General features: G+C 33.9%; 1 protein-coding gene and 1 long non-coding RNA gene across 7 annotated transcripts in view; one reads left to right on the forward strand and one right to left on the reverse strand.

Moving 5' to 3' along the window:
• The window catches only part of MINDY3 (MINDY lysine 48 deubiquitinase 3), an 82,871-nt gene that overhangs the window by 10,811 nt on the left and 46,138 nt on the right, over nucleotides 1-25,922 (forward strand). For 3 of the 6 annotated variants that reach the window (XM_032243976.1, XM_032243977.1, XM_032243975.1), the window contains exons 2-8: nucleotides 764-843; nucleotides 4,829-4,889; nucleotides 6,500-6,673; nucleotides 9,803-9,854; nucleotides 10,760-10,874; nucleotides 13,413-13,486; nucleotides 14,325-14,404. In XM_032243976.1, the coding sequence (XP_032099867.1) occupies nucleotides 764-843; nucleotides 4,829-4,889; nucleotides 6,500-6,673; nucleotides 9,803-9,854; nucleotides 10,760-10,874; nucleotides 13,413-13,486; nucleotides 14,325-14,404 (636 nt within the window). The remainder of the gene's footprint in view (nucleotides 1-763; nucleotides 844-4,828; nucleotides 4,890-6,499; nucleotides 6,674-9,802; nucleotides 9,855-10,759; nucleotides 10,875-13,412; nucleotides 13,487-14,324; nucleotides 14,405-25,922) is intronic. The other 3 variants (XM_032243978.1, XM_032243979.1, XM_032243981.1) reach the window with 3 other exon arrangements.
• Nucleotides 549-23,313, reverse strand: LOC116527148. Its single transcript, XR_004258408.1, has 3 exons — nucleotides 23,303-23,313; nucleotides 21,080-21,084; nucleotides 549-630 (listed from the first exon to the last, which is right to left on the reverse strand). It is a non-coding gene; the product is annotated as an uncharacterized LOC116527148 (long non-coding RNA).

The following is a 25,922-nucleotide window of genomic DNA, read 5'->3' on the forward strand; positions in this document are numbered from 1 at the left end:
CTTAGTAATTATCTGTTGGTATATCTCTCTTCACTTGGACTAGTGGCTCCTCCCGACCAGAGACTATGGCTTCCAGGCATATATCCCAGATGATTGGCATAGCATCAGATGTTAAGTAACCTGAACTGATTTGGCTGAATGACTGAAGAGTAACAATTAATGGAATTGATAGATTCTTAGCATTGTGAAATTGGAATTGATTATTTTAATGAGAACACTGAGGTCCAAGCAGGTGAAATGATCTTTATAAGGTTATCCAGATGGTAACCGGGTTCTCCTAACTTCTGACCCAGGGCCCTCTAAAGAACTTCCACTAGCTGCTGTTAGTCCATGCTGATTGAGTAATATTTAAATTAAGATAAAGCTATAAAAACACATGTACTGTCTACAATGCCATTTAATTTTTTGCTTTTGGAATATAACTGAAAGATTGAAATGATAGAATGATATTATATGTAAAGAGTCCTAAAAATTGTTAGAATTTAGTAGACTAGCCTTCCTTAGATGAAAAGTCAGATTTAGTGTCATTTTACTAAAGTCCATACTTTATCCCCCTAGAGGAGTTTCTGGGTACAAAATTGTATGGATATATTTGCATTTGGGGGTGGGGGAGCATAGTTTCCACAGATGCTCTGCACCTCATGACTTCAAGTTATTTTGCTGTTGTGATAAGTGATCATTCTCAAAGCAAAGTACATGAAAGATTCTTTTAGCTGTTACTTGAATTAAATGTTTAATCTTTGCTACTTGCTTTCATTTTTAGGGTTTGTGTTTAGTGAATCAGAGGGATCTGCATTAGAACAGTTTGAAGGTGGCCCCTGTGCTGTTATTGCACCTGTTCAGGTAACATAGACTCCTTTACCAGCTCCTTAGAGGGACATGTTGAAATGTTTCATACTTTTTGTTTTCGAATGTCTGTATTCCATATAGTAATTATGAGACATGATCAGTTAACTCTTAACTTTTGCTCACATAAATTACAATAAATATCCAAAATAAAAATGAATTCAGAATATTGATGAATTGCACAACAGTAGCCTTTTGGCTACATTTTCAAAGAAAAAGAGGCATCCCCTGACTTTGAGAAAATTAGGAAGTTTCTTGACATCTTTAATACAGAGTTCCTATTTAGTAATAACGTGTTATACTCTAGATAGGTACAGTCACAGTAATTGTACTATTTTCATTTGTTCAGTCTATAAACGTCATTTTTATAGACTGAAAAAAGTTGATGATTTCATACTTTTATGGCCTGTAACTTTAAAATTTTGAATTAAGTTGGCAGTGTATACTATTTTATGCTATAGCTTTGGCTTTTCTAAATAATTTGTAACAACTGATTTCAAACAATTTCAAAACCAAAAAGTTTTTTTGTTTGCACAAAACATAGAATTTATCGGAATGTCTTTATTTGATTTGGAATCTTGTTGTGTTATATTGTTTGAATTTCAAAGGCTAATTCACTATAAACTGTTGCATTGTTGAAATCAATAATTGAATTTTCAGTTTACTATAGTATTGATGATGTCTGTGAATAACAGTGTAACTTTAGAACTGTTATAAAATTTACAGCTAATTTACTGTTTATGTTTTAGCCATCGTGTTTTGAAAATACATATTTAATGTGGCATTTATTCATTGGATACAGAGTAATAAGATACAAAGTATATACAAAAATAAGGTAATTTGGCTACAAAGTAAATTTGTTTCTCAGAACTCATAATCTATATACTTAAAGTGTTAAAAGTGTATTTATGTAAAGGAAAAAAATCTTTTATGGTTGATTCCAAAATATGTCTTTCATAGATCATTATTTTTTTAAGTTGATTTTTTTGCATTAGGAGTTTTTTTTAAATAAAGAAAAATTTGAATATCCAAATCTTGCCTTGAAATTATGGAATGTGAAGAATGAAATTTAACTATAAATTAGCAATTATAGCTGTTGTGCTGAGTAACTGAAACAAATTTCAGTTGTCAGTAGGAATGTTATCTGAATTTGAAGACTCCTTGTTATGTCCATATATAAATTAGATTATATAAATACTGCCTTTCTTGGTCAGTAATAGCAGGGTTTTTATTGGAAATCCATGAATGTAATTAAATGGAGGATATACCACAGGAGTTTCTTGTTTTATAAAATGCAGTATATTTCAGTGGTGGTAGTTACTTGTGCAAGTGGGGTGCTGTGTGATAATGGTAATATTTAAAATCCTGATCCTACCTTTCTATATCTTTGAGGTAGTAGTTTAAGAATCACATAGCCAAGGCACAGTGGCTCACACCTATAATCCCAGCACTCGGGGAGGCTGAGGCAGGAGGATTGCTTAAGGCCAAGAGTTCAAAACCAGGCTGGGCAACACAGTGAGACCCCTGCTCTTAAAAAAAAAAAAAAAAATAGAAAATTGAAAATTGAAAATTAGCTGAGCATGGTCGGGCATGCCTGTAGTCCTAGCTCCTCAGGAGGCTAGACGGGAGGGTCCTTTGAGCTCAGGAGTTCAGGGCTGCAGTGAGCTATGATTATGCCACTGCCTTCCAGTCTTGGTGATAGAGTGAGACCCCGTTTCTAAAAAGGGAAAAAAAGAGTCACATAAACTTTGTAAAGAATTTTGTTTGTATTAATATTTCAGTTTAAAAGTCAAAACTAAGTTATTAAGAATGACCACAAGTGAGCAGGTACATATATTAAAACTTTTTTAGAGTATAAGAATTAGAACATGATGCTGTATAAGAAGAATAGGCAAAATAATGGAACCAAATTGATAATACAATCATAGACCTCATCACCTGTAACAATTTACCAGAAATTTGTTACACCAAGAATGAAGAAGGAACTAAGATCAGTGGTGAAATAAAGTTTCATAAATGTCATCCCCATGACTTGCTAGCACTTTGAGGGGAAGATAAGTTTAGATCATTTTGTACCATATGTCAAATGTATTCTTGGAATAATATTTAACCATAAGAAAACTTAAAATTAACGTAACATCAACACTATAAGAGAAACAGTACCTCGAAACTGAGAAATATTTGCAGTAAATATTATCAATAAAAGGTTGTTGTCTTTCTCATATAAAGAACTTGTAGAAATTGATTAGAAAAACATGGGGGTGAAATGGGCATAGATGTGCAGTCATAACATGTGGAATGATGCTTTACAGCAAAAGAATCAGGATGCTCACCCTCAGTAGGAAGCCAGGAAAGTAAAAATAAAACTGTAACTAGATTCTATTTCTTACTTTTTCTCATCTTTAAAAATAAAATTACAATTGCCAGTGCATGTAAGGGTGGGATGATGCTGGCACACTCTATTCTGCCATGTAGTACAAATTTGTACTTTGATTTCGGGAAGGAATTTTAAATTATAATTGGAACCATGACAATGCAGATTCTGAGGCAACAGCAGTATTTCTGTGAGTCTTTTCTAAAGAAATCTTTAATATGGAAAAATCGTATTTAAGACGGAGCTTATATATTAAAGTAGCAAAAAAAAATTGTAAGCAATATCTAATGCACAGTAATATAATTTAATAGGTAATTAGAATTTGGTAAATAGCTTGATAGACAAGTAGTAAGAATTATACTTATGAATTCTATAGAAAAACAAAATATTCATATACCCATTCTGATTTTTCACTTGTAATAAAATTAAAACTAGGTATAAAAAAAGATGGGAAGGAAGTATATCCAAATGCTAATAGTAATTATATTGGTGGTGAAATAATGAATGTCCCCATCTCACTTTCAAAACTTTGTGATGTAGTTATACTGTTTCACTTTATGGTTGTTGTCATTTTCCCCATTTTGTTTTTATGGTTGTTTTCCCCATTTTGGGGAAAAATGGGAAGTACTTGATTACAGTATTTGTAGATTGTATGCCTATGTAAATGGAATATTAGTTTTTCGTTGTAATACCTTAAATTGTTTATTGGTGCCAGGTACTATGCTAAGTGTATTACATAGATATTCTCATATAATCCTTACTGCAACCTTTTAAATTTTGTACAGTTATTTTTAGTTAGTAATAGTGGAGCCAAGATTCAAACCTAAGTTTGCCTGATAAAAATCAGTCTTCCTAATCTGTACACTAGTACTTTCAAACACAGGTGAGGTCATCATTGTAATCTGTTTTTCTTTGACCTGCCCTCAGATAGAATAGGTGGAGCCCAAGAATCTGCAGTTTAAACAAACAAGTCAGGTGACTGGGATGTAGCTACCATTGAACTACACTTTGAGAAGGAGGCACTTTGCTGTGTAGCTTTTTGTCAACCAACCAGTGTAACATAGTTGACTCACTTAAGGGGAAGTTTAGAAATCCATTTGTCTTTTTTTTTAATCATGTAGCTTTTTGAGTTAAATTTGAGCTCCTGATAATAAAGTGAAGACTTTAATTGTGTTATTCTTGTATCACAGATGAGAGTTAAGGGAACAGAACTACTTTTATATTTAGATCTCTTTTACCAGAAGGAATCTAACTGAAATGTAGACTTACTCTTGTTCTACATAGCTTTCATTTTGTGAATAGAGCATTAAGTGTCTGTGCTTTCCAGTTGCATTCTGTTATTTGAGTGAGTTCTACTTGTCAGAAAATAAGTATTGTGGAAGAAAAATAGTTTTATGGATTTAAAATCAAGTTGATAGTGGTATACTCTGAGTAAATAAATCTGCACAGTTCCTGTCAAATGTGAGAGAAGCTCATTTGACATCTTTACAGAACTATGCAAAAGATTAGAAAGGGGGTACAAATTAGTTTTTCCCATTTTAAAATTGAAGAATGATATGATGTATGCTTATATTGCAGTTCACTAATTATTGCTTTAATTGTGTAAAGGCATTTCTTTTGAAGAAGCTCCTGTTTTCTTCTGAGAAGTCTTCTTGGCGGGATTGTTCAGGTATGATAGCTGTCTTTTAAAACTTTTACTTCATCCTCTGTTTTAATACAGATGGTCTGTGCAGTGTTCATTGGCAATAGTTTAATTAAAATTATCTGAGAAAGTTAAGTATCAGTGGGATTTTATTTTCCCCTGAGGTTTCCTTCTAAAATGTTTTTAGGAAGCTTCATAAACAGTGACTCCATATTTCTAAATTTGGTTTTCTAACCAAGGGTGGTAAGACAGGATTGTGTAACTAAGGGAAAAACCTTGGCCTCTTGCTAAAACATGGTGCATTTCCTAGAACTGTTAGGTGACAGCATACCATAAAGAATAGTCTTTTTTTTTTGGTTTTATTTATCTGTGAGCAAGACTTCAGAATTCTCATTGCATTCCTGCATATTTCAGTATAATGACTTACACAATGCAAATACTGCAAATAATTTGGATGAAACTGCAAATGAAGCTGTCATAACCTCTGTAACATGAGCTTCTGTACCTAGAGAGATGTGTGGTGCCACCTTATAATAACAAGAATTTGCATTCCACTTGCCAGTTTACAAAGATCTCTCCTACACAATTTCATATGAACCTCACAATAACTTCTGGAAGAAGGTGGGGCATATTACAATCCCAGTTTTGTATCTGAGGACATAACTGAGCTTACATACCAAACAGCAACTGTAGAATATACTAATGATTTTGGATTTAAGAGTTAAGGTATCATTTTCATAATTTTTAATAGGTGAAATACAAAATGAATTTTAGTAGAGGAACTATTTGAGATACTATCGTTGAAATGAATTTTTAATGAAGTGTATGCTATTACTTACACAGAACAGTATTCGCTTTGATAAAACATTTGTAAAGCATTGTCATAAGTGTAATAAATGCTGTGCTGATAATAAGGTGCCTTTAAAGAGCTGTTAATCCATTAGGAGAGATAGAAACCTCCTTGTATCATAAAATTTTATATAGAATGTGTGCGTATCCTATACTCTCTGTTTGAAAGTTTCAGAAAATGATACTACTTCTTGATAGTAATACTACTTGAAAAGAGAGTGTGGCTAAGGTTCATAAAGAGATGGTCTGAGCATTTGCACTATTTTCTATAAAATTCTAATGCTCAAATCTGTATTATAACCACTGGCCTCTGCTGATATAATGGATTGTGGTAGTATATGTGCATCTCATTATTTTTATCCCTGTGGGACAGGGTAATCAAAGATGTTAGACTAATTCAGAAGCGGGGGAAAATAATAGAGGTCTCAACAGGCCTTTATACTGTGCTCGGTTCTGCAGTAAAGGAAACCTCATGGCTTCAGTTGCTAAAGGTTTAAGAAAGTGATGAGCAGTATCAGATTATGATCTTTCATAATATTTAATTCTGCATTTTCAGGATTCTTTTTCTACTTGATGGTTTTATTTAGATGGCTTTATTTAAAGTGGTGATATTTTAATCCACAAACATACTGTTTTTCTAAAACATAATTTTAAATATATTGAGAGATTTTTTCCCATTTTTAGAATGCTTGATTTTATCACACTAACACATTTTTACTATTGTTATTCATGACAGATTCCTTTTTTCCAGAAGAAACCATTATAACTTATGCTTTGGTTATTTTTAGAGGAAGAGCAGAAGGAGCTCCTTTGTCATACCTTATGTGATATTTTAGAAAGTGCTTGTTGTGACCACTCTGGACCATACTGCTTGGTTTCATGGTTAAGAGGAAAGACAACTGAAGAAACTGCTAGTATTTCTGGGAGTCCTGCAGAGTCTAGTTGCCAAGTGGAACATTCTTGTAAGATATATTTTTATTTCCTGAAGTTTTTTGTTGTTCCTTTGTTTTAATTTATTTAATATTTTGAAGAAAAATTTACTTTAAATTTTCATAACATATATTTTAGCTTAAGCTTAATTACTGAACCTTAATATTTTTTGTTCCCCTTAGAAGATACTACATTTTTGCAAAAAAAAAAAATATATATATATATATATGTGTGTGTGTGTATATATATATATATATCTTAAACTTTTTAAAATGTTCTGGTTAACTTTGGCTTGATAACAATCTCTTTTGAGCTTTAGAACTCTTATTTAGAAATAATGATACCCTTCAGTTTCAGATGCCTTAATGTGTTGCTTTGGCATTGCAAAAAAAAAAAAAAAATTCTTTTGACATCAGAAAATTTCATAAATTTGTCTTTACTTGCTTCCCAGAGCAAAAATGGAGACATTTGTCTTCGTTGTAAGCTGTTTTTTTTCCCTTGTGAATTTTTTGGATATTTTTATACATACAGATTATTTTAAGGCAATTTTAATTTTGCCTTAAATTTTTTATACATTGATCAAAGATTTTTCTCTTTAAAATAAGTTTAATGGCCATTCCCATTGTTCATAAAAATTACATATTCTGTGGTTTTTAACTTTTGAAAATTCTTATGTGATTGACCTGCTAGCTGCCAGCGTGAAATGGAGACACCTAGTGGTACGGAAGATAGTTAAAAGTTGCTTTTCTGATTTGCTTTTCAGGAATAATCTTGTTAGTTGATGGTTTTTGATAATTGCTAGTCCCAAGTGCTTCTGTTAAATAAGTGGCTTATTCAACTTACAGTGGATCCCATTAACTGTCATCTCTATGAAAATTTTTTGTAAGAAATTATCTACCTGAAACATTTCAGTTGTATGTGATACACATTTTGCTTTCCATATAGTATTATCCATAAGGTGCTGCTGCCTCCTGGACTAAAATGCCTTGTGTTGTCAGTGTCTTCTTTCTCCTGCCTTTGCAGTTAAAATGTTTTAAGCCAAGCAAATTCTAAAAATAGTACATTTGCAAGGAATAATTTTGAAAGTTTAAATAGTTGAACGATGCTTCCTTTCAAAGCCTTTGAAACATGGCCTTTCAAAAAGAACTTAATTTATTTTACAGTTCATAATTATATTTGAAGACAACAAGTGGAAAATAGTCAACAAGGATGGTAGTCCAAAGTGTCATTAAGACTGGCTTTAAAATATTTTCCTGGTTTTATTGTGTGGACGCAAACATACTTAATAGTTTCATTTAGGATATTAAAATTTTGAAAGAGGAAATGTTGATCTTTTGAAAAGGTCTTGTAAAGATTATGTGCTTAAAGCCAGTCTGTGTATTAATGTTGAGAAAATAGTAAGCTCTTTTTATATAACATTTCCCATTAGTATCTTAATAGTATACTGATGCATACTATGGAACATGCTATGGATTTCTGTAGTGATATGTTACATTGCTGTAGGTTAAAGGACCTTATAATGCATTCAGTTTAGTACTTCAGTAACTAATTAGATGGGCATATTGAATTACCTTCCAAAAAACAAGTTAGTAATTTTCCAGTTTACTTTGTATCTCATTTTAAAAGTTGCCATGACATAAACTATATTTTATTTTTTTAATATTGTATTCCTTTGAAATACTTTGTTAACTGAAAGTTTGAGAATTTACCTTAGATATTGACAAATGAAATGTATTTATATTATAATTTTTATTCCATGTAACAATCTATTTTACCTGTTCTTTCCTTTATTCCCAGCTATGTTCTTTTTCTTGTGTTTTATATTTTTCCACCATCCCTGCCTGCTAAGCTTTTTATTTTGCTTGCCTCTTTTCTCTAAATTACTATCTTTATGTCTACTCTTGTAGTATACCCAGTAAAATGATTTAGATAATCTGACATTGCAGAACATTTAGTGTAATTTGGAAAAGATTAGGTAGAATTTTCATTTTATTCTGAAATTTTGAATGTAAAGTGTTTTTCCTTCTTGTTAATATTACTTTCTCTACAAACATTAATTTCATTGGCTTATGTGATGTGTATAGTTTTGGCTTGTTGGTAATGCACACTTGTTCGCAATAGTGAATACTCAGGTTCAATTTCAGTTTGTTTCCCACATAAACCAAGAGATAACTTAATCCATTTGGACTGCTAAAGATTTTTAAAAGAAATATGAAACACTTAGGCTTTGAAATCTAGCAAAATGTGACATTTTAAATTGTAAATAAAAAAAATTTTGAGTTCATAATGAATCCGTTTTCTTAACTCACCAGTGAGAATTTGACAGTAGTAAGAGTTGCTTTATAAACTATATGTGAAATTATTCGTTGTGATAAATAACTCCCCGGAGCCAAGACTATCTGGGCTCAAATCTCATCTCTGCCATTTAATCCTGTGTACTCCTGCGAGGAGTTTTTTTTGTGCCTCAGGTTCTTTTTCTGTAAAATGGAGCTAAAAGGGTTTTTATGAGGATTAAATAAGGTAAAATATGTAGGGCATTTAGAAAAGGGCCTGGCACTTAATAAAGTGCTCAGTAAACATTACCTCTGATTCAAGTGCTTTGATTTCCTTTTATTAATAAACATAATCTAAATAAGTTCTGAAAAACTTCTTAACAGTTGCACAAATAAATGAGGAAACAAACTTAAAGCTGTCATTGAACCTGTGTTGTTTGAAAGTGTTATGCCCTTTTATACACATTTGTTTAATAATTAAGCATAAACCTAAAGATTTTATATTCTCAAAAGGAAGATTAGCTGTGATGATATTACTTGGATCTATATAATCTGAAAGATTATTTAAAAGTGCAGGACACATTATAATGATGTGTGAGGCACTGATTATCAGTAATTTTTCATACTTTATAACCCATCCTAGCATAGCGGAATTGAAATGTTAATCACCCTTCTACATTGTCAGTATTGTATCCACTTTAGTTATATTCATGACAACAAAGATGTTGAAATATAAATTCATATTATAGTAGAAGATAAACTGAGAATTTTAAGGGAGTAGGGAAATAGGGAAAGTTTTGATTGCTTGAAAGTATTTACAGCCTGCTGTGTGTATCTTGTGTCATTTATTTGCCATGTGTAGTGCTGAAAAGTGTCTTTTATGTATAGCTGCCTTGGCTGTCGAAGAGCTTGGCTTTGAGCGATTTCATGCATTAATTCAGTAAGTAACATTGGAACATTTAAAATACTTACTTTGTGGACACATTGCCACGTTAAGTCTGTTCATAATATGGAAGAATTCTTAGTTTTACATAGAAATGCGCTACTTAAACATAAATTTTAAATCCATTGCTTCAGGATTAATTTGCCTTTAAAATAGTTTGTAAATGTATAAATTATGCTGAGTCCTAAATTAACTATCCAAATATGCTTTTTAAAATCATTAAAAGCTTTTTCATCATTACAATGAAAAAAACTATCATTTTAGCTTAATGTTTCTGTGTCCTAAACAAATATAAAGATTTCTAGTGGGATAAATATTAGAATTATTTCATATTTGCCAACATCCTTTTTTCTATATCATTTATTAAGAATGCCCACATTTTTGTTAGAGCATTTAAACTTTGTATTACAAAGTAAAAGGTAAGGATGGCTTAGAATTATGGGTGGCGTTTGGTTTAAAATTTAATGTTAATTTCTTTTAAAAGAAGCCACAAATGTGTAAGTTGTCTTTGGCATTCAGATATTCGTTAAGTAATTTCTAGGATTTAAAAAGTGAAATTTTCTTTGTGTTTACCCCCTCTTACAAGAAGTCCACTCTATTCTTTAAATAACTGTATATTATTGAAGAATTTATTGATTCCAGACAGTTCACCTAAGAGATGAAGAGGTTCCCTGCCAAGTAGGTGTTCTTTCTTAATGATACATACCATATATAGTGGTAGTTGTCAGAAATAGCTTTCAGTTTTAGTGGCTAAATTTGTATTTGAAAAATTTAGAACCATCTCATCTTTGTATATGTTTTAATGTATAAGAAAATTTAAAAGTTTTCCCATTTATCAATGTAGTTTTCCCATTTATGAATCTCATCATGATACCAATACTTAATTCTTTTTTTTCCCCCAGGAAAAGATCATTCAGAAGTTTACCAGAATTAAAAGATGCTGTCTTGGACCAGTATTCAATGTGGGGAAATAAATTTGGAGTATTGCTTTTTCTATATTCTGTGTTACTGACAAAGGTGTGTTCAAGAAGTTGCTTTTTCTGTCTTTTATTAATGTTGTTTACTACTGTTTTTCCTGCTGTGATGAGTAATTGTATTCCTGATGCTGTTTTTAATTCTTAGAATAAAAATCTTTTATGCTTAAAATCAGTTAATTTCGGTTTCCACAGCACTTATTACTTAAGCGATTTCAAACTTACTTTCACCTCTGTTCTTCTGGTCTAGAGAGATTATCAGTAATGTAATTGTGAAATGCTGTCAGTTCTGGCAAATTGTGTTTCCTTTGATCCTAGTTCTATGCAGCGCTTGACCCCTTAACTCCTTCTGGAAGCTGTTTTTGACCTTCACTCCCTTTCTTGATTTTTTTGATAACTCACTGTGTGAGTTTTCTTTCTATAATGTCTCATGATTCTTTTTTTGTTTTGTTTTCTTTGATAGCTTCATTTCCTTCTTTACCTGTTACCTCTTGCTCCTTTCTCTCCTCCTCCTCTAAATTTTGATATTCCAGAAATTTTGTTACCAGGATCCTGTATGCCTTTTCTTTTATGGATATTTCATTTGCTCAGCTTACCTTTATGTAGCTGTTTAATAGTTTCAGTATGTCCCCTTCTTGTCCAACCTTTTTTCCCCAAATACCAATCTCACGTAACATGTTAATTTCAGTTTAGTATCCTACTAGATCTATCTTGTCTGAAATCAGACTTCTTTTATTTGACAAATGTTTATTGAGCATTGACTCTATGCTAGGGACTATGCTTGTATTAATAATATGGAATACATTTTTAATAGTATATATTTAGCATTGTAAAAAAAAGACACATTAATAATTCCATTATGGCAGTGTTTTTTAGCATTTCGTCTTGTGTCTGAACCTATCAGATGGACTGTATCTAGTAGAGACTGTCTGACAGATGTAGGACCTTAATGCATAAGGGCAAGTTTTCTGTATGGAAAAGCTGGAGGAAATTTTTTCCAGCAGTGGGCACAGCAAGTATAAAAGTGTAAGGGATTGGGGGTATAATGCAGGTTTGGGGAGCTCTAAGTGGTTGAGCCTTACTGCAGCATAAGACACCAGAGGGGCAGTTGTGGAGGATGAGACTGGGCACTAAAGTAAGACAAGGCTTTTAGAGAGTATGAAGGTCCTTCTGTGTACACTGCAAAGAGTAAGTAGGTTTCATCTGCTCAGAATTGGAACACAACAGAAAGTTTGAACAAGGGAGTGACACAATTGGGATGGGAGTTGTGATGGGTGGAGTTGGTGTTTGTAGTGTAAGGCTAGTGTCCGGAAAACTGAGAAAGTGAGTATTGAAATAAGAGAAGCCTAAACTAGGAGAGATTATGGAATGGCAAAGAAAGGAAACATATTTAGAAATGTAAATAAATACTTATTTGGATTATTAAATATAAATAAGAGAACCAAAAGTACTTTGTTGTGTAGATGTTGGGAATAGCTGTGATGGTGGTATCTAAGACGACTGGTTTCTTATAAGCTTTTCTTGACTGTTACTTTTCTCCAGCTTTTTCATGCTCAAACGTTTGATACCCCCTGTTTCTTGTTCTTTACAGCCAATAATTTTTCATGCTAGTTCTTCTTCCTTAAGCTGTTCTTTAAGATGATATCCCCTTCCTCGTTAGTGATTGTGTCACTTGTTGATAGTATTCATCTTGACATTATCATAGCCTGCTTTGTATTGGTTACAAGGATTCACATGCAAGAGCTCATGCTTCTTTGTTTCCCCCTGCCAGATTTAGTCATTTATTAAAAATCTTGGTTGTTGATTAATCGTCTGTTTAATTCTTAGAAATGACCCCTAACATGATACAACTAATGGCTAAAGTTAAGTAAATAGAACAATGAATGGCAGTTTATCTTTGCCCTTTTGGAATTGATGAGGTTAAAATAAGTAGGTCTTCTTGTACTTGCCCAGTATCCAGAACTTTTGTGGGGTGAGTGCCCTTCTGGAGGCTTAAAAAGTATGAGGAAATTTGTTTTTAAGAAAAGAAGGCACTTCCTGCCCTCCTCCTCATTTGCATTTTGTCAGTATACATTTGAATGACCAGTATTTGTGAGAAATCACAATCAGAAGTAAACCTTCCATTTTATGTACCAGTTAAATAACTAAAATGCAAAGTATTTAATGTTACATCTTCGTGTGTATATGTATATAGTAAGTTTTTACGTGATCTTAAAAAAAATCAATTGTCTTAACAGGCCATAATTTAGCTAAAAGTTAAATGAATATGAACTTTTGTATTAAATAATTTTCTCCTTTCTCCTCTTTAATGTTAATTCTCTCTCCTTACCCCTTTAAGCAACAGTACATATTTCCCCCATGACTTTTCTTTATATAGAGCCCATGAAAAAAAATAAAAGATATTTGAGGAACTACTTTTTCCAGTTATCATCTTAAATGCACCCCCACTTCAAATCTGAGTCATTCTTGATAGAAAAGTTACTTAAATAATTGTATTACAGTGTAAACTAAGCAGTTTTTAAGCTATCATAATTTTTGTTTTAGTTTTTAAAGCAAGTCAATGAATTCTTTCTTTCTTTAGGGCATTGAAAACATAAAAAATGAAATTGAAGATGCAAGTGAACCCTTGATAGATCCTGTATATGGACATGGCAGGTAATTGACTAAGATCTCTTGTCTCTATATGTGAACTCTAGTTTTTAGAAATTTATTTTAAGATAAAACACGACTGAGTCAGGTAATTTTGCTTTTAGTAGTGTTGACAGTATAACATCTTATCTATGGATTTGAGGACTCTTGTTTTATGCATTGTTTGCTTGATGCATGAAATGTTAACTTTCAGTTTATGCATTGTATTTATTGTGGCAGAAATTTTGTTTTCAGATAACAATGGGGAGGTATTTTAACAAATCGATTTATGATTTTCTTAATGATAAAATTTACTTATTTTGACTTAGAAATAAGTATATCTTGTAAACACTTTTATGCTTAAGAGAAAATTCCCCGTTTTCCTTTGGGACCACCTTCCCTCTCAAGCTTTCTGTGGCTGTTTTTACCAAAACTCAATAAAACAGTGACAGTTAACCTACTCTAATACGTTAGTCCTTCTTTTTAGACCTTTCTGCCTCAAAGATGAAAATTCATGTATCTTTCATCAAAGATACAATATTATTAATTATCTATTTTAAAAGTTACTGTAGATATTAAGTAAATTATTAGTCTGTGTCATTTTTATCCATTTAAATATATCTTATATGAAGTTGTTAAATGCATGTGAATATGTAGAACAATAATTACCATTGTGCCGATATATTTAGTGATACATTTAGCAAGGCTGAATGTATAAAGTGTGAAATGTAAGGTTTTCCCTAACTTTGTAAATTCTTACATAATTTAATGTGAAACGTCATTACTTTACACCTTGCTGTAGGAATTATTTGATTTAGCAACTGGTTGTATTCATATTTAATTGCTTTTTAATTTTTATTAATAGCCAAAGTTTAATTAATCTCCTCCTGACGGGACATGCTGTTTCTAATGTATGGGATGGTGATCGAGAATGCTCAGGAATGAGTGAGTTTATTCTTTGTTCTGTTGCTCTCTTTCATGATTAATATTTCTGTGGAATGCAGCTGATTATTATTCATCTATTTAATGGCTCTACGTTACCTAGAGGTTAAGTGCTTTCTAATAGAGGAATCCTTTACAGTTTTCAAGGCACCATAATGTTAAGACCATTAATCTTGGAGCCAGGCAATCTTGCGTTCAAATCCCAAGTGTATGACTTTAGTCAAGTTGCTTAACTTCTCAGGCCTTTCGTTTTCCCTGGTATAAAACTGGGATTTAAGACTCTTAATATATATAAACACAGTGCATATTTATTCAGAGATATCACTGCATTCTTTGCTTGAAACTGAGAATTACAAAGCCTGGTGATATGAAACACTTGCTTTGAGAGTCTAGTGTGGTTTTTGTCTATATTACTTTTAACATGCATACTTAGAAATCCTGAGCAAATTTAATGTTGCCTGAGACTTTTAAACTACCAACTCTTCCACTGCCACTTCCATTTTTGGTCTCAATTATTTCTTTCCTGTGGCTTCATATGTTGCCAGGCACATTTAAATGGATCCCATTTTGGCCTATCCATTCAGTTAAGGAGAGCTGATACATAACCAAATAAAATTCCCTTCAGTTTATTACTGGGTCAGTCTGAATTTATTTGTTTATTCATTTAACTTACATTGAGTAACCACAGTGTGCCTCTCTGAAGTATGTAGCATAGGACATGAAGCTCCAGAGTTGCCAGAGCTCACAGGCAAACAGAGCAAATATAATTGAGAAAATAACAGTTACCACTTTTTGCTCCTGTTGAAATGATTCTTGATCTTCTATTTGAATTTTTCTCAAATTTAGAAATGTGTAACAGAAACATGAAAGGGCATATTAAGGGGAAAAATCAGTAAAAATAAAACTTCGGAATTAAAAAGCACCATAATACAACCCATTTTACTGTTTGAGAATTTTAAGAACTAACTTCACTTCTTATTTAATACATATGCAAAATTATTTACTTAGTGGTGAGGTTATAATGAGAACCAAGTTTTGTTGATTTCTGGTAAAGGTCAGAGTTTAAACAGTGAAATTCATAAACAAAAAAACTAAACAAATTATCTTGCTCAGCTTTCTGTAATTGAGCTCATCCTAGTCTTGAACCCTTATTCTGATTCATAGCTGAAAGCATTTAATCCTGTCAATGAAAAAAGTCTCATCTCAGTCTCTCTTGGGTAACATACCAGTTTTTTTGGTCTGTATGTTTCTCTCTCACCTGTAGATGGCTTCTGCACACTCCCCTCTTTCTTCTTCCTGTTGTTTCTGGACCCTTAGGTATCTCGGATGATTAGGGAAGCAACACAGTGTTCATCCTGGGGTTGAGGCGACTCATCCTACTTGGCCCTCTGTCTTTGCTGCTTCTTATTGTGTGCCCTGGCCTGACTCTTCCCACCCTGTCTTTAGCATGTCACTCTTGAACTTGCTCCTCATCAGTGTGGTTCCTCTTTCTAAGCATTCTTTGGATTCTCAAAAGCCTATAGTATGTAATCCCCAAACCAGAATACTCCTCTGCCTCCCTACGCTTTTCCTCACCCAGCCTCTCACAGACTGAGATGAGATACCTTTCATTGACAGGATTAACAGTCAGAATGAGGGTTCAAGAATAGAAGGCTCTATGACTGGGTGTGGTGGCTCATGCCTATAATCCCACCACTTTGGTCAAGGTCTTGAACTCAAGACCTCACCTGAGGTCAAGAGTTCAAGACCAGCCTGGCCAACACAGTGAAACCCCCATCTCTACCAAAAATACAAAAATTGGTTGTATGTGGTGACGCACGCAGTAGTCCCAGCTACTCAAGAGGCTGAGACAGGATAATCACTTGAACTCGGAGGTGGAGATTGCAGTGAGCTGAGATCATGCCACTGCAATCCAGCCTGGATAACAGAGTGAGTCATCCCCCCCCCAAAAAAAAAAAAAGAAAAAGAATAGGAGGTTCCATAGGCAGCTCTTGCCATGAAGTCATTACTTCCTTTACAGAATATATTAATTATAGATTTTGGTTCTTGAGATGTACACATCTTTTTTGTTTCTTGAAATAATACTTTTCAAGACTGTCGTCTTGCTGTGGATCTTTTTTCTGTATAGTTTAAAAGTCCAAACTAACCAATAACTTTGAAATGGCTAACTTGGAAAAGAAAATAGAATATGTTTCTTGCATTTTGGAACATTGACTTGAAGTGAACTCTGTTTTCAGTCATCAAACTTAAAAATGAGAAAAATATTCCATTTATCTTTCACTGAACCTTCTTGTTTTTTTCTAGATAACACATAGTACACATTTTTTCTCGCCCTGCCAAGGTTGTTGTTATTACTAGAAAAGAACTCTTATTATAAACTTTATTTTCCAGAAGAAAAATAAAAATAAAATAAAAACTTTATTGATTGGGTCTACTCTAAATTAATGCAACTTAAACTCATTTAAACTTTCACTGCTGACTACACATCGTAACCCTTTTTTCTACTCCTCATAACTCCTTTATCTATTGTCACTTAAGGCAGTGGGTTGAAACCCCTTCTCTTTATCTGTCTCTAACTTTACCTCTGCCTACTCACTCTCAGCAGACTTTAAAATCTCAAGTTGTCTTTTTTCAGCATATTTTTCCCCCGTCTTAGGAGAACTATACGTCTTTCCAGAGTTACTGTTACTCTTGATTCCATTTACTGTTTCTCCTATTAAATGTGGCTCTCTTCCCTGGTCGACACAAAATGTAGGTGGTTTCTAATGCTTAAAACAAAAACCATGATGTGTAATGACCAGGCAGTGAACCTCTCTTCACCGGCAGAAGTTCCTTGCCTGCATTGCTAAAATACTTACTCTCTATGATCTGAATTCTGTGTAATTTATTCTTCTGAAGCAAAGACCTCACTCCCTGCTAAAATCATAGCCTTTTTTTTCTACCCCCTATTCTTCTTGAAGGAGGTACACAGCATGGCTCCTTTACTAACACTATGCCATGAACAGGAATCTTTCGATTAGAATCTCAATCTCAGCTGCTTCTCTATAAATGGGGCAAATGTCTACATCTCAGGAGTACTGTGTAATTTAAATAAGATAAACTCCAGTGCCATCTCACATATGTATTATAGCACTCAAGAGTCTAAAATGTAGTGTAAGAGGCAGTATATCTTAATGATTAAGTATGTTAGCTGTGCAGAATTAGACTAATGTGGTTCAAATCTCAGTTGTGCCATTTATTAAACTGTGTGGAATTAAGCAAGATATTTGACCACTCAGTGCTTCTATCTCATCTTCCAATTGGAATGGTTATCACAGGGTAGTTAGAATAATGAGGTGAGAAAATGGCAAAAAGAGATATTCATCACGTCCTTAAGCGCAGTGGTTGGCACTGTTCAATACATGTTTGCCACTGCTGCATAATGAGCATTCTTACTAATCATCAATAGTTGTAACTGACCTTTACAGAAAATTGAAACACTTGAGGGCAAAGATTGTTTTTTTCCTCTGCCAAAATAGAAGCAGGGCCTTTATCCAGCTTGTAATGTTCCTGATGTTAATTTATTCAACAGGCTTTATTTGAAAACGGGCTAGCTATGTGTACCTTACTGCCATGTATCTAATTAGTTCCTGAGTCCTCGAGATTCTCCATTGTTGAACTTTCACAGTGGACAAGTGATACTGCAGGATCGCGTGCTTTGGTGGAACAAGCAGAGATCTCGGGTGTGGTGATGAGACGAGTTAGTTTACACCTCTGCTGTTTGAGCACATTACTGAATTATCTGAGCCTCGGTTTTCTTACCTATGCATTGAGGTTAAAAATAGACATTCACACATGCTGCCTAGCGCAAAGCACAGAAATACTAGCTTTTCTCTTTTTTCTTCCTTTGCCAAGCCTATTGTGGTCTCATTGCCTCCCACCTGTCTAGACTATCATGCTATAGCTTTCAATCTGTCATTTCACTCCAGTGTATTCTACAAACTGACAAGTTAGCGTTTTTGTTTTACAGGAGCCTCTGTGTTCCTACTCAACCCTATGTTACAGTCTTTTACTAGTCTTATTCACAAAGCCAGTGCCTTCATCCAATGGTTCTCAAACTTGGCTGCACATCACAATTAACTGGGAGAAATTTAAAATCACCTAGAGATTGTAATGGAGTTGTTCTCCGCAGGAATCTGGGTATTCATATATTCTTAAGCCCCCCAAATGATACTGCGGAGTCAGGATTAAGAACCACTGCTCTATTCAGATGGCTCTGCTTCCCTGTCCTTAAACACAATGATATTTTTCCCCAGTTGTCCTTCTCATTCCATCTGGGACCATTCAAATGATAACTTCTACCTAAAGTCTCCCCACTTACCCTGACATAGCAGGAAAAGTTTTCTCCTCCCTCTGAACATCTCTGGTGCTTTACTTCAGTGTGCTTCATTCTGTTATACCTCGCATCATAGTTATTAGTATACATGTTCATGTTTCTGTAAACCAGGTGCATAAGCTTTTGAGGAAAACTACATTTTTTCTATAGGCCAGTGTAGGCATTTTAGAAAGAGGATCTTAATCTCAACAGCAACCCTTCAAGGAAAGTATTACTCCTTTTGTTATAAAGAAGGAAATTGATGCCTAGAGAAGCAAAGCGACTTGCCTAAGAATTTTCAACTAGTAGCTATTTAATTGTAATTTTTCTTTCTGTGTTACCTACCTCCTGCTGTGTTGTCAGAGCAGGAAATAAGTCCGGTAAATGCTGAATGCACATATATTTGATGTCAATAAACGTATTTTTTTTCTAGTCTGTCTTTTGCCTTGAGTTTACTTATAGTGTTTACTAGTTATTTAGATTGTTTCCATTGGGGCTATAAGAAACTGCTGTAGTAAACACGTTTTGTATGTAAGTCTTTTGTATATATTTAAAAGTATACCTACAGGTTAGATTTCTAAAAGTAGAAGGTGTATTAAAATTTAGGCATCTATTAATTTTTTTTACTTACAGGTTTATTGAGACTTAATTCATATATCATGCATGTCACAATTCAGCGTTTTAAATATTTTCTCAGAGTTGTTTAGCCCTCACCACAATCAGTTTTAAAATATTTTTTTCTCCAAAAGAAACCCTGTTTTCATTAGTAGTGACTCCTTAAACTTCCTTTCACGCCAGCCGTGGCGACCGCTAATCTACTTTCTGCTCTATAGAATTTGCCTGTTCAGGATGTTTCATAGAAATAGAAACATACACTCTCTGGTGTTTGTGACTGATTTATTTCACTTAGTATAATGTTTTTAAGTTCACCATGCTTTCGCATGTACCAGTACTTTATTCCTCTTTATTGATGAATAACATGCCATCGTATAGATGTACCACATTTATTCATCTGCCAACTAATGGACATGTAGACTGTTTCCACTTGACCATCATGAATAATGCTGTGTTTCATGTACTGGTTTTTATGAGATGTATATTTTAGTGTTTCTTTGCCATAGGCCATGGAGTTGAAATCCTGGATCATATAGTAACTCTTTAACCTCTTGAGGAACGTGTGTTAAATTTTGATAGGTAATGCCAAATTTCTTTCTAAAATTAAAAGTATAAAGTTATGCTTTCAAATGTGTAGGAGAGTTCTCATTTTTCTGCATCCTGCCTGACACGTAGAATTGTGCATCTTTAACATTTTGTCAGTTTATTGACAAGTGATAGCCTGTTTTAATTCACATTTCTCTGGTGCTCATTGAGCCTGAGCTTGATCATCTTTTCATGTGTTTGTCAGCTTTTAGTATTCTTCTGTGAATTACCTCTTCCCATGTTTTTGGCATTTGGGGAGGAGGAGTTATTTTCTTTTGTTCAGTTTCTTTTGTTCACACAGCTCTTTATAAATTCTTAGTTCTTTGTCTGTTTGACCTTTGTTGCAAATACTGTCGCCCAACCTTCTCTCTCTTATTAACTTTGTTAATGATATATTTTCTTATATCCAAAGCTTGCTTTTTTTTTCTTTTTTTTTTTTGAGACAGAGTCTTACTCTGTCACCCAGGTTGGAGTGCAGTGGCGCGATCTTGGCTTACTGCAACCTCTGCCTCCGGGTTCAAGTAAGTCTCCTGCCTCAGCCTCCCTAGTAGCTGGGATTACAGGCACATGCCACCATGCCCAGCTAATTTTGAATTTTTTGTAGAAACAGTGTTTCACCACGTTGGCCAAGCTGGTCTTGAACTCCCAACCTCAGGTGATCCACCCACCTTGGCCTCCCAAAGTGCTGGCATTTCAGGCGTGCGCCACCACACCCAGTTGGCTTTCATTTTTGTGATGTTAAATCATTTGGTCTTTTTTTTCATGGCTTCTATTTGGGGTGTTTTTTTTTTTTTTTTTATCATATCAGTTTTATGTGTCTCTCACCCCAAGATTTTTTATTTTAATTTTTTAGAGATGGGGTCTCCCTCTGTCACCCAGGCCATAGTGCAGTGGTGCAGCCTTAGCTCACTGCAGCCTCGAACTGGGCTCCAGCGATCCTTTTGCCTCAGTCTCCCGAGTAGCTGAGACTATAGGCATGCACCAGCATTCCTGGCGCCAGATTAAACTAATTTTCTCTTGTATTTTCCAAAAATGCTTTTGTGGACTTTTTGTTTTTTAATGTTTGGCTCTTTATCTAGATTATGCATTTATAAATGGTATGAGTTAGAGATCTGCCTTTTGACTTTTTCTCAAAGAAGAATCTAATGTCCTAATTCCAGTCAGTTCTCCACAGATAGGAAGTACATTTTTTTGTTTCTCCATTTTGTCTCTCCATTTTTTTTCCTTCTCCAATAGAATAGAAATAAACTGCAATAGAACTAATCAAACTAATTGCATTCTTGCCCACTCAGTCTTTCACTGTGACTAGTGTGGTATTTTTCAAACTCAGTGTGATCATGTTTCTCTCTCACTTAAAACCATTTGATGGCTGGCTTTCCCTGTGCACTTACAGTAAAATCCAAACTCCTTCTAAGGCTCTAAAATCCTTTTGTGGTCTGTCTCCTCTTTACCTGCCATCTGTCTTTATTTTGTACTATTGTATATCTGTTGTGCTCAAGTTTTCTTTGATTTAGGTTTTCTGTGAATTAATTTTTTCGTGGTCTCTTTTTTGTCTTAAAGGAATTCCTCAGTAATTGTACACTGTTTATTTTTGTTCATATTGTATATTTATTGTTTTTGTATGCTTATTTGATGATCATTTTTATTTTATAATTTTCTTTATGGAATAGCGATAGAAGAGGCAACTCTTGTAATTCAGAAACCCAGAAGTTTCTTGGTTTCTGGTGGGTTTTTTTTTAAAATAGAAGTCAGTATTATAGCCAATCAAATGCATAGCTAATTGAAAGATGATGGACTCATACATAGAATGATGCATATGCTAATTAACTCAGTTTATCCATTCTACAGTGTATACATATTTCAGAACATCATGTTGGACACCATAGGTATATACAACTTGTATTTGTCAATTAAAAAATAAACAGAAAGGGATATTACAGTTATGCCAAAAAATAGTCATGTTTCTCTGGTACCTGTTTGATTATACTCCATTTAATACGTGGAACTCCTAAAAATGCAATCAGGAACTGAATGACTCTTCATGGTTTGTTTCATTCTGTTGTGTAAGATAATCAGTTAGGCTGGGCATGTTGGCTTGTGCCTTTAATCTCAGCACTTCGGGAGGCCAAAGCAGGAGGATCACTTGAGGCAAGGAGTTTGAAACCAACCTGGACAAGATGGCAAGAGCCTATCTCTCATATAGTAAATTAATACTGGCAAAGAAAACAAGAATGTAATCACAAGGTAATTAGGATGTTTTGCAAATGTAGAGTACATGCTTGGGACCTGGAATCAGTTAAGATTTCTGATTTTTTTCAGATTTGGAAATACTTGCATTTTTCCTTACCAGTTTAGCAACCCTAACTGAAAATCTGACATACAAAATGCCATAATGAGCATTTCCTTCAAAAGTCATATTGGCTCTCAAAATGCTTCAGATTTTGGAGCGTTTTGAATTTCAGATTTTCAGATTAGGGTTACTTGAAAATAGATTTTTTTGAGGCTATTGAGAAAGTCTCATACAAATAAATTCTACAAATTATTGTGAGAATATTATATCCTTACTGTATTACAACTTGGCATAAAAATAAATTTTCCTAGTGTGATACACTTGAAGCTATCAGAAGATTAAAAATGTTAAGTAATTCTGTTTAAGAAAAATAGGCATGCTACATTTTTTAAATATTGCCATCCAAACTAGATGGCTAAGCATATGTTTACTGATCAAATCTGAATAGTTCATTACTCAGTGATTATGAACAGCTAGTTTGCTGCATTTAGTAACATAATATTTATTAGACAGTTGTTTAAAAATCTAGGGAAATAGATGATGTAGTATCTAATTGTAACACTAGGTGGTGGTAACTGATTTTAGAAATTAAATTATGAAACTTTCCCAATGTATGCATTCTTCTTTTTACATGAAAACATTTAATGCTGCTTATATTTCAGAAGGAAAGGGAGAGAAAAGTTTGCAAAGATATGAATATCCATTTATACCCAATTGGGCTGTTTTTCTCCTCTCCCTTGTTTTGCCTTTTTTTTTTTTTCTTTTTTCCAAGACATAGTTTTGCTCTTGTTGCCCAGGCTGGAGTGCAGTGACACAATCTTGGCTCACTGCAAGCCTCTGGGGTTTAAGTGATTCTCCTGCCTCAGCCTCCCAAGTAGCTGGGATTATAACACCCAGCTAATTGTGTTTTTAGTAGAGACGGGGTTTCATCATGTTGGTCAGGCTGGTCTTGAACTCTTGACCTCAGGTGATCCACCCACCTTGGCTTCCCAAAGTGCTGGGATTACAGGCATGAGCCACCGCGCTCCGCCCCTTGTTTTGCTTTAACTGCTCTAACCCAAAGATTCTCAGACCTTTTAATCTCATGCTCTTTACACTTTTATTGAGGATCCCAAAGCAAATAATGTTTTTCATGTTAGGGATTGAGAAATTTTTAAATATGTATTAATTCACTTTAACAGATATATGAAAAACTATTCTACATCACTAATCATGAGAGAACTGGAAATCAAAACCACAGTGAGATGTCCTCTTACTCCAGTCAGAATAGCTATTAAAAAAAAAACAATAGAAGTGCGGCAAAGATAGAGAAAAGAGAACTCCTGTATACTGTTAGTGGGAATGTAAACTTGTACAGCCACTGTGGAAAACAGTATGGAGATTTCTCAAAAAACTAAAAATAGAATTATCATTTGATCCAGCAGTCTCCCTACTCAGTATCTACCCAAAGACAAAGAAATCAGTATATCAAAGGGATACCTGCACATGCATGCTAATTGCAGCACCATTCACAATAGCAAAGAGTTAACCTGAGTGTCTATCAACAGGTCAATGGATAAAGAAAATGGAATTCTATAAACAATGAAATTCTATTTGGCCATAACAAAGAATGAAATCCTTTCATTTGTAGTATACATGGATGGAACTGGAGATCATAATCTTAAGTGAAATAAGCCAGGGACAAAAAGACAGAATCACATGTTCTTTTATGTGGGGTCAAAAACAATTGATCACATGGAGGTAGAGAGTGGAACAGTAGATAACAGACTAGGAAGGGTAAGTGGTGGGACGTGGGGGAAGCACGAGTGGAGTGGGTTAGAGTACAAACTTACAGTAAGATGGAATAAATTCAGTATTTGATAGCAGAGTAGGATTACTATGCTTAAAACTGCATTGTACTAGAGCAATGGACACGGACACTCTGCATAACATGGTTTGATCATTTTTTAGTATATGTGTTTAAAAATTTCACATTTACTTCCTCAATTTGTAGAAATGAAACATAATTTTAAAAACTGTACAAGATACCCCTTATTAATATTAATATAAATAACACTTTTAATAAAATTACTTAAAATTAAGGAGAGTGACGTTGTTTTAAATTTTTGCAAATCCCTTTAATGCTTGGCTTATTACTAGACAGCCGGATCTTCATATATGCTTATAAATTTTGATACAGTATAACATATCATTCAACCTCTGTAAAAGTCTGTGCTTATGAGAGAGTAAGAGTAAAAAGGCAATTAACATCATATTATGAAAACCATTTTGATCTCATGTAGTCTCTTAAAGGGTCTTGTCCCTGAGGAATCCTAAACCACAATTAAAGAACCATTGCTCTACCCAATCTGTGCCTGTAAGACGCTAGTGACAAAATACAAACTGTATGTCTATGCACCTTCTATTAATTTTGGATTTACCATCCAGAAAGTTAAACTGTCAGCTCTTGCCTTACACCATCTATATGTTGTAGTTAAGGCTACATAGCAAAATGTTTGCAACAGAAATGACAGAGTTAATATTCTTACTACATTAATTGATAAAATATATCCTAATGGAAAAATGGATAAAACATGACCAGATGGTGAAAAGGATGCAAAATTATGTGTACATTGTATTCACAATGAAGATAATTGTTAGCCAGAAAGAAATGCTTTTTAGGTATATTATGGATACAAATATGTTATTAGATTACTTAATGTATGTTGGCTGAAGGGTATAGGTTATGAAAAGACTTTATTATCACATTTTAATTTTCTGTGTTGTGGCTGTTCTGACTTATCCACATTCATAACTTTATCTCTCATCTCTATGCTGATGATTCCCAAATCTTTTTCTCTAACCCTGACCTGTCTCTCCTGTATTCCTGAAACTTACTTCCAGCTGTTTATCCCTCTCTAGCTAGAGCACGTAAAGGTTCCTCAGTCCCAGCTTGTCTATAATCAAACTCGTGTTATCTCTTCACGTTCATCCAGAGCCTACTTCTTAATTCTTTGTGTTAATCACTATTTATCATGTTCCCCAGGCCAGAAGCATTTAAGGAAACTTTGCCAAATTCTTCATTCCTTAAATGCATTGATTTTTCATGCCTGTTTGTGGTTTCTTCTGCTTTGAATTTTCTTCTCATCCCCTTTTTGGCCTGGAAAACTATAATATGCTTCAAGATTCAACTCCCTGCTACCACTTCTATAAGCCTTCCCTAACACTATAAGCAGATACTCTCTATCAATCTATATGTGTAGAGAGAGAAAGCACATGTTTTCTTCGTCTAAGGCAGAGATCATTTTCTGTTCATCTTTATTTCCCCAGTCTTAAACACGGCCTGTGTTTGTTTACAGGAGAGACGGATGGCATTAAATGTCCATGTTTTTAGTATTAGGCAAGTAGAGTCACTGCTACCTAATGATAAATTTTACCAGTGATTAGCATATCCATTTGTTTGTGAAAATCCAAGTCAATTCAAGTTAGCCCTTTTACATGGGTATTAGGTCTCTCTTTCTTATTATATTTTTGTCAACAATTGCCTGGATTTCAGGGAGTAAATTCTTTCATTTAAAAAGTTAACACTGAATATCAAGTTTTATAAATACATTTAATTTATAATTAAAAGTATCACATTTACCCACCACAAACCTGATTTAATGGTATTTTATAATGAGTAGTACTGTAATGATTAG

The sequence above is a fragment of the Sapajus apella genome, unplaced genomic scaffold (genome assembly GCF_009761245.1).
Source record: "Sapajus apella isolate SASKATOON/1434 unplaced genomic scaffold, GSC_monkey_1.0 scaffold53, whole genome shotgun sequence".
Classification (NCBI taxonomy): domain Eukaryota; kingdom Metazoa; phylum Chordata; class Mammalia; order Primates; family Cebidae; genus Sapajus; species Sapajus apella.